The sequence below is a fragment of the Lygodium microphyllum genome, chromosome 9 (genome assembly GCF_053477565.2).
Source record: "Lygodium microphyllum isolate KBCC chromosome 9, Lygodium_microphyllum_v1.1.10, whole genome shotgun sequence".
In the NCBI taxonomy this organism is placed as follows: Eukaryota; Viridiplantae; Streptophyta; class Polypodiopsida; order Schizaeales; family Lygodiaceae; genus Lygodium; species Lygodium microphyllum.
The window spans coordinates 93,627,129-93,643,368 of NC_141143.1; the positions used below are offsets into that span (position 1 = coordinate 93,627,129).

The 16,240-nt window shown below is 38.8% G+C and overlaps 1 protein-coding gene across 1 annotated transcript; it reads left to right on the forward strand.

Moving 5' to 3' along the window:
- The first annotated feature begins 284 nt into the window (after nucleotides 1-284).
- LOC148031309 (uncharacterized) lies at nucleotides 285-728 on the forward strand. Its single transcript, XM_087685562.1, has one exon. It carries the CDS (start codon nucleotides 285-287, stop codon nucleotides 726-728), a length of 444 nt encoding a protein of 147 aa, XP_087541688.1.
- Nucleotides 729-16,240: the final 15,512 nt, after the last annotated feature.

The window sequence follows — 16,240 nt, forward strand, 5'->3', positions numbered from 1 at the left end:
TGTTTATAACCTCCATCCACCATAGCTAGCATAGCTCTAGATCCATGTTTTATAACATGGTATCAGAGCCATGGCTGAGCTAGGTAGCTAGTGGTGTGATTTCTTCTTCCTTGTAAGCTCTCAGCCGCATGATAGAGGCTGTGACTAATTCCTTCTTCGATTCCAATGTGCTTGGTGAGGGTGGATACGAGATTGTGTACTATGGTCAGCTACCTGAAGGTACACGTATAGCTGTGAAAAATCTCCTAAACAATAGAGGTGGAAGGTGTAGAAGAAGGGTCGCCATGGATCCATACGCCTTCTTGAGAAACATAGACTCGCGCAATGCCTTTATCGATGGCATGAACCCCCTCAACAGCCTTAGTGGCCTCAACCTTACCCTTCCCCCTGGTGCCAACATCTGCGGCAAGACCAGGATCGCCCGCGAGGAGGCTGCCCTCGAGGCCAAGGTCGTGCAGATCATCACCTCCGGTGATTGGGCCTCTCTCAAGCCCAACTCCGGCAAGGCCATCTCCATAGGCGACCACAACATCTGTGTTTCTAGTCGTGAGGACACCGACACTGGCTTCCGCATCTGGGAGTGGCACGGCCACCTGCTCCTCTTCGATGATGAGGAAGGTTTCACGCTGGAGTATGTGTATGGCAACCATTTCCAACCGCTCGAGAAGAAGGCCAAGGACAGTAATGAGGGCAGCAGTACGAGCTGGGATGCCACAAATAGGGAATGACGGACTGATGAGTTTGACTCCAGGGATGGACAGCTATGTGGATGTAGACTTAGACGACGAGTCATCACTGTTGTGAGTGGCAACAACTCTGACGACTGTGGTGCTGAATGGCGATGCATTCGACTTCCAGCTCTACATTCCATTACTCTTCACTTCGGTTTTTGTTAACAGACTAATACTAAGGTTAAAAACCCTAGTCTTTAAAGACCATTCATACTCTACCTCTTCAAACCTCCTTGACACAAGCCTACTTATATCACACTCATCTCCATTAAAATCCTAGACATTAAGGTAATTTACCATTTCTTTATATTTTCCATAAAGTGTCTTTTGACACTAGCATTGTGTGCTTTCTAAATTTCTCTGAAGTTTTTTGTAATCGGGATTAGACACTACCTGAGTATACTCATGCTAAGACCTTCCTGTATTCAAAATGAGTTCTTTGCACCACGCTCAAACAATCAATACGAATGTAATGATGAGCCATGAGCCCCAAAAAGCAAAACAGCCATAAAAGCATGAAGCAAAATGACAGTGTCAAGACGACTAAAAGAGAAGTACCACACATCGGAAAAAGGGATAAGAAGCACAACAAAATCCAAGGAGCACGAAGAAAAAGAAGTCTAAAAAGACGAAGAAGATCAAAGGTTGCCAATGAAGCAACAAAACAAAAAGGATGAAGAAAATATTTTTCCACTGCTGCAAACCAACAAAATGTTTTTGCCAAAAATTCCCATAGAGGATCTGGAATTCCCTGAGTGGATTTGTTTCCTAGAGTGGATTTAAACCCCTTAGCAATAATGTAAAGTTTCAAGCCTTAACTTGACTAGGCTGCCAAAGAGCTAGTCTCCTGGTCCATGTCTACATGTAGGGGGGGCAAAAGCTAGCAAGGGTAGAGACTCATCATTGAGGGGGGGTGTTGAGAAATCAAATGATGTATGCCCATAGAGGCTAAATGTGTGCCCAAAAGAGGCTTTCCCATAAGTGGCTTTGTATGAGAGAGATGACAAAGATGTATACTCTAGAAGCTCTAAGAAGAGATGTCCAAAATCCCATATGCACAGTGAGGTACAGTGGTACTATCCAAAAAGCTATAAAGGCATGTACTTGACACTCATTTCAATGTAATAGTACTATCATTCTGTGTCACTCAAGATTGTGTTTATAAGTCCAAGTTAATCTATCTTGGAACCTAATTCACTTGAGTTATAATCCTTTATCCCAATCATGTTTTATGTTTATAACCTCCGTCCACCATAGCTAGCATAGCTCTAGATCCATGTTTTATAACATGCACAACACTACACCAAGCAGCCTTTTTTACTGACTGCTCAATAGTACATGTAATCTGCAACCTATTTGCAGATAAACCTTATATTTTCTTCTTGAAAAGACCTCAAAAATTAAAGATTCACAATCTGTAACCTGTGCACCCACTTTTGATCAATACAGTCAAAATAGAAGTGTACCCTGAAACTGCTATTCGCAACCTTGCGGCTCTAAGACGGGGCCTAAAATGGCCTCAGATGCCCAAAATAACTGTGGAAAATCTCTAAAGGACATAGCTGCAGAATATATAATGCTTTACTTGCACACCAAATCTCATAACAATCTGAGATTTTTGCTCTACTCCTTGCTTTCGTGCCTCCACAAGCACTATCCAAGAGAGAGAGAGAAAGAATGGGAGAGCTTCTTACCCATTGCTTGCTTGCTCAAACCTTGCTTCTTCTCCTTCACTTCAGCCTTCAAAATCAGCCTCTCTCATTAGCGTGGCTTTGATACCATGTCAAGAATCGCGTGATGGGGGGATTTTCTTGAGCTACTACGCCAAACACACACTGTATACACAAGAGGAAGCTCACTCAAGAACAAAAGAAGAGAGATGGAGGCCAAAACTTTTTCTTGATAAGTTTTTTCTTCTTCTTCCACACACTATACAATATACACAAAGTATAGATAAGATACAACATAAAGGAAAGTGGCCTTCTAAGCCAAACATTGCATAACTGACTACACTAATCGACTGGCGTTATATCTTTGCCAGCTGTAGGTAGGTGTAATAAAATAAATATAATAAGTGATAAGTCGGAGGCCATGTGAGTATCATAATGACCACCAACGTGCTAAGTGTAGACGTGCGGACTCATCTAGCCAGACGGTCCATCATCAATGTCTGCACGTGTTGAGCTTGCCATCTCAACAGAGGTTGATGATATTGGCTCAAAGGCAAGGAGAAATCCTTGAGGAAATGGAGAAGAGAGCAGAGGATTGGGCAAAACGTAATGAGAGAAAAGTCAAAGCTTTGGTGTACTGTCTGGCTTAGGTGGAAAAGGATAAAGTGCTAGTGGAGAGTAGAGTGGAGGCTACCCAAGTGAGTTTTGAAGCCCAACAACACGCCTTCCTGAGCACACTATTGGATATCACTCAAAAGGAAGAAGGGGAGGCCGTTGACTCCATAAAGAGAAAGCTAGGAATTGCATATAGCAGGGTCTTAAGAGTAGGCATGCAGATGCCAATGCAACCTGTGGGTGTCAGCCTTGGCCTTGAGGAGCAACAAAGCTATCTACTAGAAGCAGGCTTGATCCCACAAGAAGTTGAGGCACTAGGGTTTGCCAAGGGGGCACAACAAGAAGACCAACAAGGAGAAGGGACTAGCACAAGCTTTGACATGGAACCTCATGAAGAACTCATCCCACAATCTCTTTTCCCATGCCCAAAGGAATAGTAGCAGCAGGTATATACCTCTGTTGAAAGAAAAGAAAAACTTAAAAGAAAGAGGAAATGGATAGTGGAGCAAGCAAGGCATAGATTGAATGCCAACCAACGGTGGTGCCAACCGCGCTCATCCCACCAAGCCAAGATGATGGCCCAACAAGCTTCAATGTCAAACTTGTGATCTGGAAGCAACAGGAGACTGCTAGAAGGCCCTTCGACCTTAATTTTTGATTCACCACCAACTTGCGCAAAGTACTATTGTTCAAGGTGATGGAAGAGGTCATTAATGTGGGAAGCCGGTTAGGAGACAAATGGACCTCGGGGAGAGCAGAATCCCACCCTATGGGGGACCAAGGATGCAAAATTTTGGCAAGATTAAACTTTTGAAGTGCCTAGGGCGGTGAAGGGCTACGAGTGCCAACCTACATGGAGGAGGTGCATGTTTTATGTGAACATCTAGATGGATTTTTGTAACACCCTACCCTTTGAGTGAAATAATCCAACCTTCATGCCATATTCAAGAAGGGTAGGAGTGGATTTTAACCCAAGCATCCATAGCCGATAAGACTTCCCATGGATGTACAATGCCAACACTACTAAACCTAAAGAGGCCCTCATTTTCACGTCAGAGGACCTGTATGATTCCATAGTCCACTTCATCAACGAATTCTCCTCCTGTCCCGATCGTGCCTTCATCACTGCTTGTAATTATCTTAGACTACTTAGGATATATGTAAGTCTCAACTTGTGAAAATTGAATTTAGGCAAATTCATATATGGCAGCAAGACCAAATAGCTCAAAATAGACTAGTGCATAATGATATGAGAGATTACTCAAATGAGGCATAAGAAACTTGCACTTATAAAGTTATTTATCATGTGTAGAAAGTACCTTGATTGCACAAAAATATATAATGTAACTATTTATATAGATACTCAGATTATCTCTATGGGTCATTCTAAATAAAGGAAATGTAGATACCATTATTATGTCTAAATAATAACTTTTATATGCAATTTAACTTATTATTTGACATTGTTTTTGAAAATTGGGTGAATAGGTAAATAAAGAAATTTTGAATAATTGAAAACCTGAGAGTATAAAAATGATTTTTCAAAGATTTTTTGTTCATTTTGAAACCTTTTCGAATAGTGTCTCTAATCTTACAATCTTCTTGTAGAAATATCTTTTAGTTATCATCTTTCTTATCAGTCACTATTGGTCTATAAGTAATATTTTATTATTTATTTTAAAAATTAAATATTATTCCTTATTTTTAAATTCTTTAATTATGTTTGAGATTTTCTCACACTTCAAAAGTAGTTTTATACTTTTAAATTTTATTTATTATTTTAAAATAATTTTATAATGTTGAAGGTTCATTTAACACTTCAAAAATATTTTTTTAATTTTTAATTTTTAATTTTTTTTGTTTTAGATATTTATCTCACAATTCAAAAGTATCTTCTTAACTTAGTCTATCTTTTTATGTGCGTTAGACGCTTGCCTCACACTAGAATTGAAATATAAGGATTAATCATTTGTATTGTGTTGTGTTGTGCTAGAGGCTTATACTCACATTCATAATAAAAGGTAACAAAATCATTCTTGCATTTTCTATTATCAATATTTGAGACTTACACTCGCAATGTAATGGTAAGTCTAAGCAATAAAACATTTATTTTCATATGTATTAGAGGCTTGGTTCATACTCCCAAAAAGACTTTAAATTGTGTATTCCTTGCATTTGTGTTGTGCTATGTACTCACACTCACAATAAAAACAAAAGACTTGTGTATTTTCTATTGCTAGTAGTGTTATCCTAGCTAGCACTCAACCAACATTAGCCCTAACACACCTTGAAGCACTCGTTTCAATCACCACACCTTGGTACTATCATAGTTGAATCAAGCCTTTGAGTGAGAGAAGTAGGTTACATTATAGCACAAATTCAATATTTAAGATTCTTGTACTTGTGTTGTATTCGATTATAGGGTGCTTGCAATTTTTAAAGCCAAAATCAAATACAATATATTTATTGTTTTTAAAATTTTATTCAATAAAATTAAATATTTTATCACAATATAGTAATATAAGTATTATTTCCTATTTCTTTAGATCATGGCCAAAGTTGAAGAACTTGTATTGGTATCTAACATAGAAGATATTGACATAGATTATAATGAAGCATAATGAATTCTTCAAGAAGAGTACGAGAGATTTCGAAATCAGGATTTATCAAATCAGGCACTTGCTAAGGAGGAAGAAAACTTAGAAGTAGAGCCACTTTCCCTTAAGGATATTAGAAAGCTTTATCCAGCTTAGTTTGTATGTAGCACTTTATTTCGCACACCAAATAAGACAAAAGAAACTATTCCTCCCAAAATTTTAGATAGCACACAGGACTACTGGCTAGAGTCCTAGCTAGAGTGCTTTTAGCAAGATTCATTTGACAACAAAGAGATTTTCAAAATAGTAAATAGATAGCCATCTACTTTATCCAACAATGCTATGTGCATTGCATTGCAAAGAGGGCATGCTCTGCAATTTTCGAGAAAGGGACTTGTTGTGTTGTTAGCCAAAGAGCATGAAAAAATTTTGGAGATGGCAATGGAAGGAGTCACATTAGCATCATAGTAGGAACACAACATCTTAGAGTTTCTAGTGCATAAACCAATGTTACAATAATAAAAATGTTGAGCTCAAATGCCTCATTGATGATTTAAGAATGTAAATAGCACATACACAAGAAGGGAGAACTGTTTCTAACAATCCATCCAAGTTAGGGTTGAGAAATAGTCCATTTGAAAGATTCAACTTGTTGGATTTTGATTAGTAAAATCTTGTAAATGCAAGGCTATGTTAAAACCAAGAATGCAATGTAATCATCCATATAAGAATGCAAGGCTATCGCCGAATATCATTTTGTTAATGAATTAGCAAGTTTTTTTACTATAGAGTTGTATTTTAAGGTTGATTGATTCTAGCATTTCTACTATATTCATGTATAGTATACTATGTATACAATGATTTACGTGTATCAATTATAGCTTATATCAATTATAGAGATACAAAGGTTTACATCCCCCTTCTCTCTCCACTTTCTTCTCTTGCTTTCTTGTGAAAATTTAAGCTTTCATATCGTATTGTGCCCATCAAAGTAACATTATGAATTCATTACATGCACACCCATGTGGCATAAGTCCTATTATAACCAGTAGGTAGTAAACCAACTCTAAACTAAGGAAACAATGCTCAAGGCATTAGACATTGCAATATGGAAGTACCCAAATCATGTAAAGAATATTGCATTCTTTACATTGCAATATGGAAGCATCCAAAGCATGTAAAGAAGAAATTTATAATCACTGTTAAGCATAAATCAATGTCTTCAACCCTCAGCAAGTGAGGTATAGTAGTAAAATATCACCCAAGAGCTCCAGTATATAATGTTTACCAACCATTAGCATTCTTAAGTGTAGGATCTCTTGCTCAACTGCCAAGACCCACGGACCCGTGATTGGTTCAAAGATTTTCAAGCCAAGTGCAGTGGCTACCTCTCATATAGTCATACATGATCTCACACCTACGAGTGTAGTGAGCTTACCTTCATGCTTGATTGAGTTGCCACATCCCTCAAGCTCTCCAGTAACTCCATGATCCAAGGTGCAAGCTCAATCCTCAAGCTCCAATATCCATGCTCCATTGCTACGCACAAGACAAGAGGAGAGAAGAAGCTGAGAGGAGAAGATGGAGAGCTTTTCCACCATGTTCCCTCACCCTCACACAATCAGTCACTCACTCCCTCTCTCAAGCACAATCTCAAGCAAGCAAGAAGAAGAAGAAGAAGAAGAAGAAGAAGAGAGCTAGTTTTGGCCACACATAAGAATGATCTTTTTCATTCACATTTTTCCTTTTTATACATGCCCTCCTCCTCTTAAGGTGCCCATCCCTTTTTACATGACCAGCCATTTTAGCCTGGGTCCTCTTTTCTTATTCCTTCCTACTTTCACGGTCTCTTCACCCATGCCCGTCTACATTTACAAATTGCAAATGAGGAATGTTGGTGCTCTTTTACAAAATGAATTACAATATGTCCATCACTTTTCTTGCTAGAATATTCCATGCACTAATTATTATTTTCGAGGCTTTTCCTTGTTGTTTCCGAATCTTCCACAATTGGCACAAGGCCTTGATTTTGGATCGAAGCATTTAGAGGGCAGGTGATTCCCTCCATAGTGCACACACTACATGTGGCATTGCACTAATATTTGTATTGACTCTTGCAGTTTATAGCTAGCTCTGATTTTAGGTCGGCTATAGCTTGGGTCTGGTCAATACTCTTCCATTTTTCCTATTTACTAGAGAATGCTCATTCACTAGTTGTTGTAGCTCTCTTGATGTTCCTAATTACATTGCTACTTTGCTGCGTGTTGTTTGAGAGTTTCTCTCCCTAAGCAAGTCGTCTACCCATATGGCTTCCTCAAAGACTCTCACAAGCACATCACTTTGTATGTTTTTTTTTTTTGCAAGGTCCTTATAAAGTTCCTCATTATGGATCCTGTTAATGAATACGGTAGAGAGCACTCTCTCATTGGGTCGCTTAGCTGTAGGTATCCTCTTATAGAGACTCCTCACATGAGTGATGTAGTCTCATATGTCCTCTTTGTCTTTTTGGCTAACATTCATTAGCTTAACAATGAGGTTATCAGAGTATCCTACCTCTGAGAATCTCTTGATGAAGAGATCCTTCAATTGGGTGAAGTTATTACATTCTTTAGCATTGTCTAAATTGGTGAACCAAGTCTTGTCCCTTGTCTCGCAAGCAAAGACCAAATGCCTTGCTCATAGAGTAGGGTCTTGTAATACTTCCACGCAATTGGTTAGTTCGAAAGTTAGTTAGTCAACTAATGAGTTAGTAAGGTTACTAACTAAAGACTAACTAAAGTAAAAACTAACTAATATTAATAATTAATCATTTTTATTCAATTAAAAATATTAATGAAAATTGAGAGTCATAATTCAATTTTTTTTTCGAATTGAGAAGGACCATAGCCACCCTTTAGGGAAGTTACAACGTGAATAAGAGTTATGAGCCATATTAATCACTAGTGTTAATGTGTATAGTATGGATGGTCCAAAAATATTAGATTTTAACCCAACTAGCATATTTTAAATATTACTTATTGTAAATATCCTAAAAAGCTATGAATATTTTTAGAATAGGATGCCATGTAAAAAAATCAAGTGGTTTTTTCTAGCTTGTTTTGGAGATTTAATACAAAAAAATAAGGATTCATGAAATCGCATGTGTCGCGATTTACAAGCAGTAAACAACACTTCAAATAAGGAGAAGAAGAAGGAGTGATCTAGAAGATTTCTAATGAAGTGTCTTGGGGTTTTACCCCCCTTTAGAACCAATAGAACCATCAAATTTATGATTTGAGCATTAGATCACTAATTTCTCCAAGATCTCCTCCACAAAGAGCTTTTCTTCTCAGCCACAACCCTTCTTCTCTAATTCACTATAAATAAGAGGCATAGGGAGCAATTTAGAGAAGCACAAGGAGACCCTTAGAGGTTTCCAAAGAGAGGTAGTGAGAGGGAGATAGAAGGATACCCCTCCAAGAGATTGCGAGAAGGAGCTTGAGAGAGAGAGAGAGAGAGAGAGAGAGAGAGAGAGAGAGAGAGAGAGAGAGAGAGAGAGAGGAGTTACCCAAGAGGCTGCGAGGGAGAGAGAGTTAGCTCAATTCCCCCTATCTCGGTGATCTTCAACTAAGCCATCTTCTCTTATGATCTCCCATCTCAAATTCATTCCTTCTTCTTTATCTATCAAATCCACTTGTGGACAATGGCCCCCAAGTGAAAGATCTCTCCAAATGCTGAAACTCCCACCACAACCAATGAGACCGCGAACCAAGGGACTGCAACAATGGAAAATGTATCTCTTATGAATCAAGTGCACCCCATTGTATGAAGGAAAATAAATTGAGAGAAAATAATGTTTACATTAATTATCGCAACTTAATTGAGCGTGTTTTCAAATAATGAGCGTACTAGGAAAATTTTGTTCATTGCATTCACCTTAGGTGATTGATTAAAATTGCACTTAGAAGCCATTAAATTGCACATAAATTGCATGGAAATTTCATGCTAATCTATATATATGAAAAGATTCAAGAATATACATTAAACTACAATTAAGCTAGATATATTTTATGCATTTGCATGTGTTTGCTTGGTTGAAATAATAGGAAATCACATTACATCTCACATTGAACTTGTGATAGAATACGTAGGGTTCCTAGGAAGTTGAAAGAATTTCAAACCCTAAAGTGTTAGAAGTTAAAAGGATTCTTCTCAAGCCCCATCTTGCTTGAAGCTGAAAGGAATTCAAAGTTCTTAAGTAACTTTATGAATTACGAGACAAACCCTAGTTCAAATGAATAGGTAGGGTTTCGTTGTAGGGAAGCCAATGTCCCAAATTGCAATCAACATTGCAAGGATGCTCCTTCATTCAAAATAATGAGGAAATTAAATTAGGTTATCTCTGGAAATCTCAGATGATAACGGGAATAAAGCCGACACTAGATGCTATCGCATCAAATCGAAATTTCCTTTGGCAAAGAGAACAAAGAATTGTCTAGTACATATTGTACACTTCTACTTGTATTTGCACTTCGGAATACCTGTTTGGAAAAGGAGCCATCTAACAAAGGAATTGATAAGAAGAAAATATTTCAAATTGGATTTAGGTTGAAACACTTAGGAAAGGCGTGTTGAGCACCCCCAGCGGCTAGTCGCCGACCTTATCCAAGGGGGTCTTTGATAGCCACATTGGGAATGTGGATTGGACCCATCGTGAGAGGTCTCTCCATAGAAACGTATGTTCCTAAGAGGATGCTTGGGTGCCAGGGGGGATTTTGGCCATAAATCCCTTGCCTCCGGGTCCTACTCAAATGGTCTTTGTGACTGCAGAACAAATCTTGAGGCCCTATTACTAGTGCAAGGGTAGAAACTTGGAGGAAAATAAGACACATCCTTATAGATTGCAGGAATCGTCCTATGGACGAGATTTGTATCTCAATTGAAATTTTAATATTAAGTTTACTTTCAAGGAATTTGTCTGATCTGTTTTTGTGTTAGTGCATAAAATTATGTGAAGGAACATGTGACTAATGGGTTAATTAACGAAGCTGCTTGTATGTGTTACCACTAATGTGCCCTTAGGTAAGTAGGAAACTAGAGCTATCAAGGGAAGTGGGTGGGCAGAACCCCCGATGGGTCCATCCTACAGCAAGGTGGTCCAAGAGAACAAGAGGCTTCTAAAATTCAAATTGTGATGACGTATTGACCTTAGATAATGTAGGGTAGAACCCTGGCTCATATTGTTTTAGGGGACCAAAATGGGACTTTACCCTACACGTAGAGAGGTCGAGCGATGCATCCCTCTTGTTTCCCATTCTCTTTGAAGCAAGTGCGATATGAGTTTGCCTCGGTTTAGATGGTTTGTGCAAAGTAGATCATTTGAAGACCAACGCTAGAAGGCGGTAGCATGACTTGACCATTAGAAACCCAGAAAGATTTAGGCCAATCCTAACGGGATTGGCCCATATGCTTCATTGTGGAGTAGACTCAAGATTCACTATCCGACAAACCCTGTGACATTCCGTGGGAGTGCCAGGCAGCATCTTCTAGATCAGACTCCCAATGGACTACTAAAACGTGTCGCAACCCAGGCACATTACAAGTTTGTGAGGTTATTAGCCCTACATACCTGCTCAAATTTCTCAACAAATCTATAGGGGTCATTTTCTACCTAGTATTTATCAAGTTGCTTTGCAATTATGGGTATTTTCATTTGGCTATTGGCATTTGGGATAGCTTCTACACCCGACTAGCAATGATGCCACCAAGGCTACCCCACTTTGCTCAATGCTGGTATTATCTAGCAACCTTTTGGTGAGTAGCTCGCTTACTATAACATCAGCTTCTAGGACTCTCTCCCTATCAGCATTGCCTCCCATTCTATTCCTACGTGATATGGCTAGGATCTTGTGAACCTTGTCATTGAGCTCTCTCTCATGATGCAACCTTCGAGCCCTTTTCTCTTGGCTATAACTTGCAATGCGCTACAATGCTATCCTTGCTAGTCTCCTCTCTTCCTCAAGGTTGGCTATGACAACGACCACTATTCTAATTCCATGGTCCGCTATCCTCATTTGCTATTTGTATTGTGTGACAAGTCAAATGTTTTTGGGGTGCTCAGCCATGTTGAGGTCAAGGTTGAGGTCTAGACTATTCTTTTTTGAGCTAGTGCCTACCATAGTAGTTGCCTCCTGACCCACTATTGTGTCTATGAGGTCAACTAAGCTGGCAAGAGATGTATCCCTAATCTTAGCGAGTCTATCCTTCTTTCGGTAGTGTGATGGTTCTATCTTCTCTATGTCTTTGTTCTAGTTTCTAGGTCCCTTGTCCAAGTCTTAGGATTGTACTCCTACTATGGGTTTGTTTTTAGATTAGTTCCCCTTAGTGTGTTCCTTGTTAATCCAAAAGTTTACAAATGTACAACACTTATACATTAGCAATGCGTCTCGATGTGCACTGTGTAAAATTAGGCTTTCCATCTTTCACACATGCTTAAATGCCTACACTATTGAGTGTGACCTTTGATGGAGTCAATTGCATCAATTGGTTTCTTGATCTTGATGCTTTTGGAAGTGGTTTTGGTAACTGCCAACCAATTGAAATTGGGTTCTCTATGGGTTGAGGACAAGTGTTCTGTTAGGTATCAAGTTTTCGACCAATGAGTCACCTTGGGTCTATAACCAACTAGCATTCAATGATTAATTCTCTCAGTCCCCCCATGGACTACTAAGTTGAGGTTCCTTGGGTGTAAATAGTCCTATGGTTTCATCCACTAGTTCAGTGGCTACTATCAATTGTGGAAATAGGCCCTAACAAGCCCCTGAAGGTCAAAACTCAATCAATACACGATTCTAAACAAATGGTCCGAGTCCAAGACTCGACCATTTGAGCCAATGATTTGGACGTCTAAGTAGTCAAGCTCAAATTCGGATGAGGGGTGTCCATTCGATGCCAAGTTTTCTGAGTTTGGCCATTCATGGCCAAGTGATTAGGTCCATTTCAGTTGGACCTCCAAGAGGGTCACTTAAGTGGCTCAAATGTTTGAGCCACTGTCACGACTCGACCATGAGGCCTATGGTCACTGTTTGAGTGGCACCCAAAAACTTGTTGAATGGCAAAAACACTCTATCTAATGATTTAATGCCCACTATTTAAATCATCCAGGAGTCGAGATCAATGCAATAGTCAACAACGAGGATTCAAAACATACTTGGAAAAGCTGGAAGTAGCAAAGATAATGATCATTAGTGCAATAGCCTATGGACCTATCACTTCCTATCTCTCTCTCACTAGGTCTCTTTCAATCTCACTGAATGCAAATGAGCTCTTTCATCCCCTCCTTTCACCTTATGTTTTCTATGTTTGTCTTCTTACCTATTGTTTTCCTTCCTAGACATGTAAAATCAAATTCCTTTCTTTCCCTACTTCCTTGTTACCTGGTTATCCAGAGAGTTATCTTTTTCTTATTTTCCCTTATTCCCCAAACCTTAGTGTCTCAAATCTGATGCAAAATACATAATTATACTCTAACCAATGCACAAAAAACTTCTTAACCCTAATCTAATCCACAAAATAGATCAAATAGCTTCCAACTCCCTTGCTTTGTACTTAAAACCAAGTGTTATTTCGGTGTTGAACTCCTACTTCGTCGCTCAATTTAAAGCATGCAAGCACTCAAAGCTTGAATTCGTTTTTCTAGGAAAATGGAACCAAAATGTGGGAGATCTCACTTAATCGTCAAGACCCATGGATTTCTTATTGCTTCAAGAAATTCAAGCCAAGTGCAATGGATACCTCTCACATAGCCATACGCGCTCAACACCTACAAGTTCAGTGAGCTTACCTTCATGCCTGATTGAGTTGCCTCCTCCTTGTAACTCCATGATCCAAGGTGCAAGCTCAAGCAAGCTCGATTCTCAAGCTCCAAGCTTTGTGCTCCATTGTTGCATGCAAGGCAAGAGGGGAGAATATGAGAGAACAAGAAGATGGAGAGCTTCTCCACCACGGTCCCTCATCCTCATATACTCACCATAGATGATTTTAAGAGCTAATGTATACTTTCATGGTACAGAATATGTGGCAAAACTTGTGTTTTAGACTTTCAAAAGTGTTGTGATTTGTTCTCTAAACCAAAGATATCCTATAATCGATTGGCGATTTTTCTTCTATCTTATCTTCTATCTTGCTCATTCTCAAAAACCCCCACGATTTGTGGCTAAACACACTACCCCCATTGTGTGGGAGCCAAAGTCTATGAAGAGGAGCTTGATGTCCATGTTACAACTAGGTAGGCAACATCTCCACGTGCTAAAGATCTTGTGTTTACTGTTCTATAGTGTAAGGAAACCTATTTTCACCACCTTCCCTATTGCATTTTGAGCTAGACCGCAATACACACTTGTGTTTGATCCAATGGACCCTTCATACTCATTGGACGGTGCCTACGCTGTCAAAGAGATTTATGTCTATGGTATGAAAGTGTATTGGCCATTGTGTTTTGAGTATGTCAATGGTTTGCATATGGGATTGTGACAGGAAAGTTCTAGAAGACACTGTAGTAGATTGCATGTACTAGAACTGACAAATGTTGATCATGCTATATTGGTGAAGGACTCAAGTAAGTCAAGAAGTGGATTTTTCATGCATGAGATTGGAATTAGGTGGTCAAGGGAGACTTAACTAAGTCTCAATAGCCTAACTTTAGAGAAAAAAAAAGGAGTTTTATTTGAATCACAATAGTGTATTCAAAAGGAAAAGAAAATAGGATAGTGCCATTGTGGGAGGAGCATGCAATCCTAGATGTCTTGGGGAGAATCCTTTTGCGAATTAAACTTGGTATCATCAATCTCCTACATTTCTATCATCTCATGCACATGCTGAAGACATGTTTTGCTCACCCATATGCTGAACATATGTATATACTTCGTGATTAAGAAAATAAAACAAAAAGAAAGCTAGAAGCTTTGAGTTGGGATAGCTCATCTTTCATGCAAAGGGCAGATATAGACATTACCTACAGATCACAGATACTCCCAGAGATTGCATAGAGGCTTCAAAGTGAGAGCTTGTGATAGTTTAGTATTGTCTAAACTGGGTGTATAACAGAGTATATCTATTGTCCATAGGGTTTTCTAGATTGATATATGGTCTTCAAAGACTTGTTGAATGCTACTAATGATCTATGGTTGATAGATGATTGCCAAAACCAAATTACATTCATGCTTTGGAGTGATTTTTGGGTAGAATATGTATGTTTTAATGGTGCTGTAATGAATCTATCTAAAAAGGATGAAATGGATTTTGAAGGCCCATAATGGGTTGACAGAGATATTGATGTTTTTTAATGGATGATAGCACTTTCGGGTAATGATACCCATCATTTACTTCAAGGATTTTGTTATATGCATGGTAGTACTCCCAAAGATTTCATAGAGGCTTCAAAGTGAGAGATATGACAGTTTATTGCTATCTAAACTGAGTATACAGCAGGGTATCCATTGTCCACAAGGTTTTCCTGATTGATTTATGGTGTTCAAAGACTCCCTTTGAATGCTATTAATGCTCTATGGTTGATATATGATTTTTAGAACCAAAGTACATGGTTTGGAGTGATTTTTGGGTAGCATATGTATGTTTTAATGTTTCTATAATAAATCTGTTTGAAAGGGATTAAATGGATTTTGAAGGCCCATAATGGGTCACAGAGGCATTGATGCTTTCTCATGGATGATAGCACTTCCGAGTGATGATACCCAACATTTACTACATGGATTTTGTTATATGCATGGATATATGAGGCATATGTCATTGATTTTGGAGTAGGGATATTGATGTATGTCAGAGTATATCTGAGTCATAGTCTCAAAGTGTGTTATGGGCTAACATCCCAAGTGTCTTCATGCCTAGGATCTGGGCATATTATATGGATGTACTGAGATGGCTTTGCTGAGCTACATGTGATACAAGATCTTTGTATTATTGCACCTTGATTATTGTCTTTGGATTCATCTAATATTGATATTCTCTTTCTTTCATCCTATTTTAGGACTCAAAATCTCTATACCCTCCATATTTTAGCCCTGCAATAGACCTTTAACCTTACAAACTCCGACAATGCTATCCAAAGTGACCTCAAAAAAAGCTGGACATTTGTGTTTGTGCAAGATAGCCATCTTCTTATGCCATGTTTTCAGACCAAGGGTTTCCTCCTGCAGCCTAGCAATACAACAACCTTCTAGGCAACAGGTTCAACACTCTAGCCAATATGTTTTGTGTTGTGTTTTTGCACCTGACTAGTAGGCTTCTCACTGGGTGGCACCTTAGCAGTTTGGGCAGTACACTTTGTGGGTGGCTTGTTTTTTTAGGTAGACTGATTATCTTTATTTTTGCATTTCACATTGGGCTGGTCTTTCCAGACCTAGACAACACCTTAGTAGTTTGGGCGGCCTCTCTATCATGCCAGTAATAGGAAAAATCTACATTATTTGTAGGGACTCCATTTCCAAGCACTCCTAGTTCTTGACCATCCCTTGGATTGGCTACATTTACAGGTTGAAGACTTGTTTCCCTCTGCATTTACTGTTCCATGTCTTTACTCAGCATTGCATGTTTCTTTTGGCATGGGATACTCTCCATCTACCTTGCCTAA

What these genes read in the sequence shown, in the direction of transcription:
- LOC148031309 (XM_087685562.1), top strand. Translation starts at nt 285, where the DNA reads ATGGATCCATACGCCTTCTTGAGAAACATAGACTCGCGCAATGCCTTT.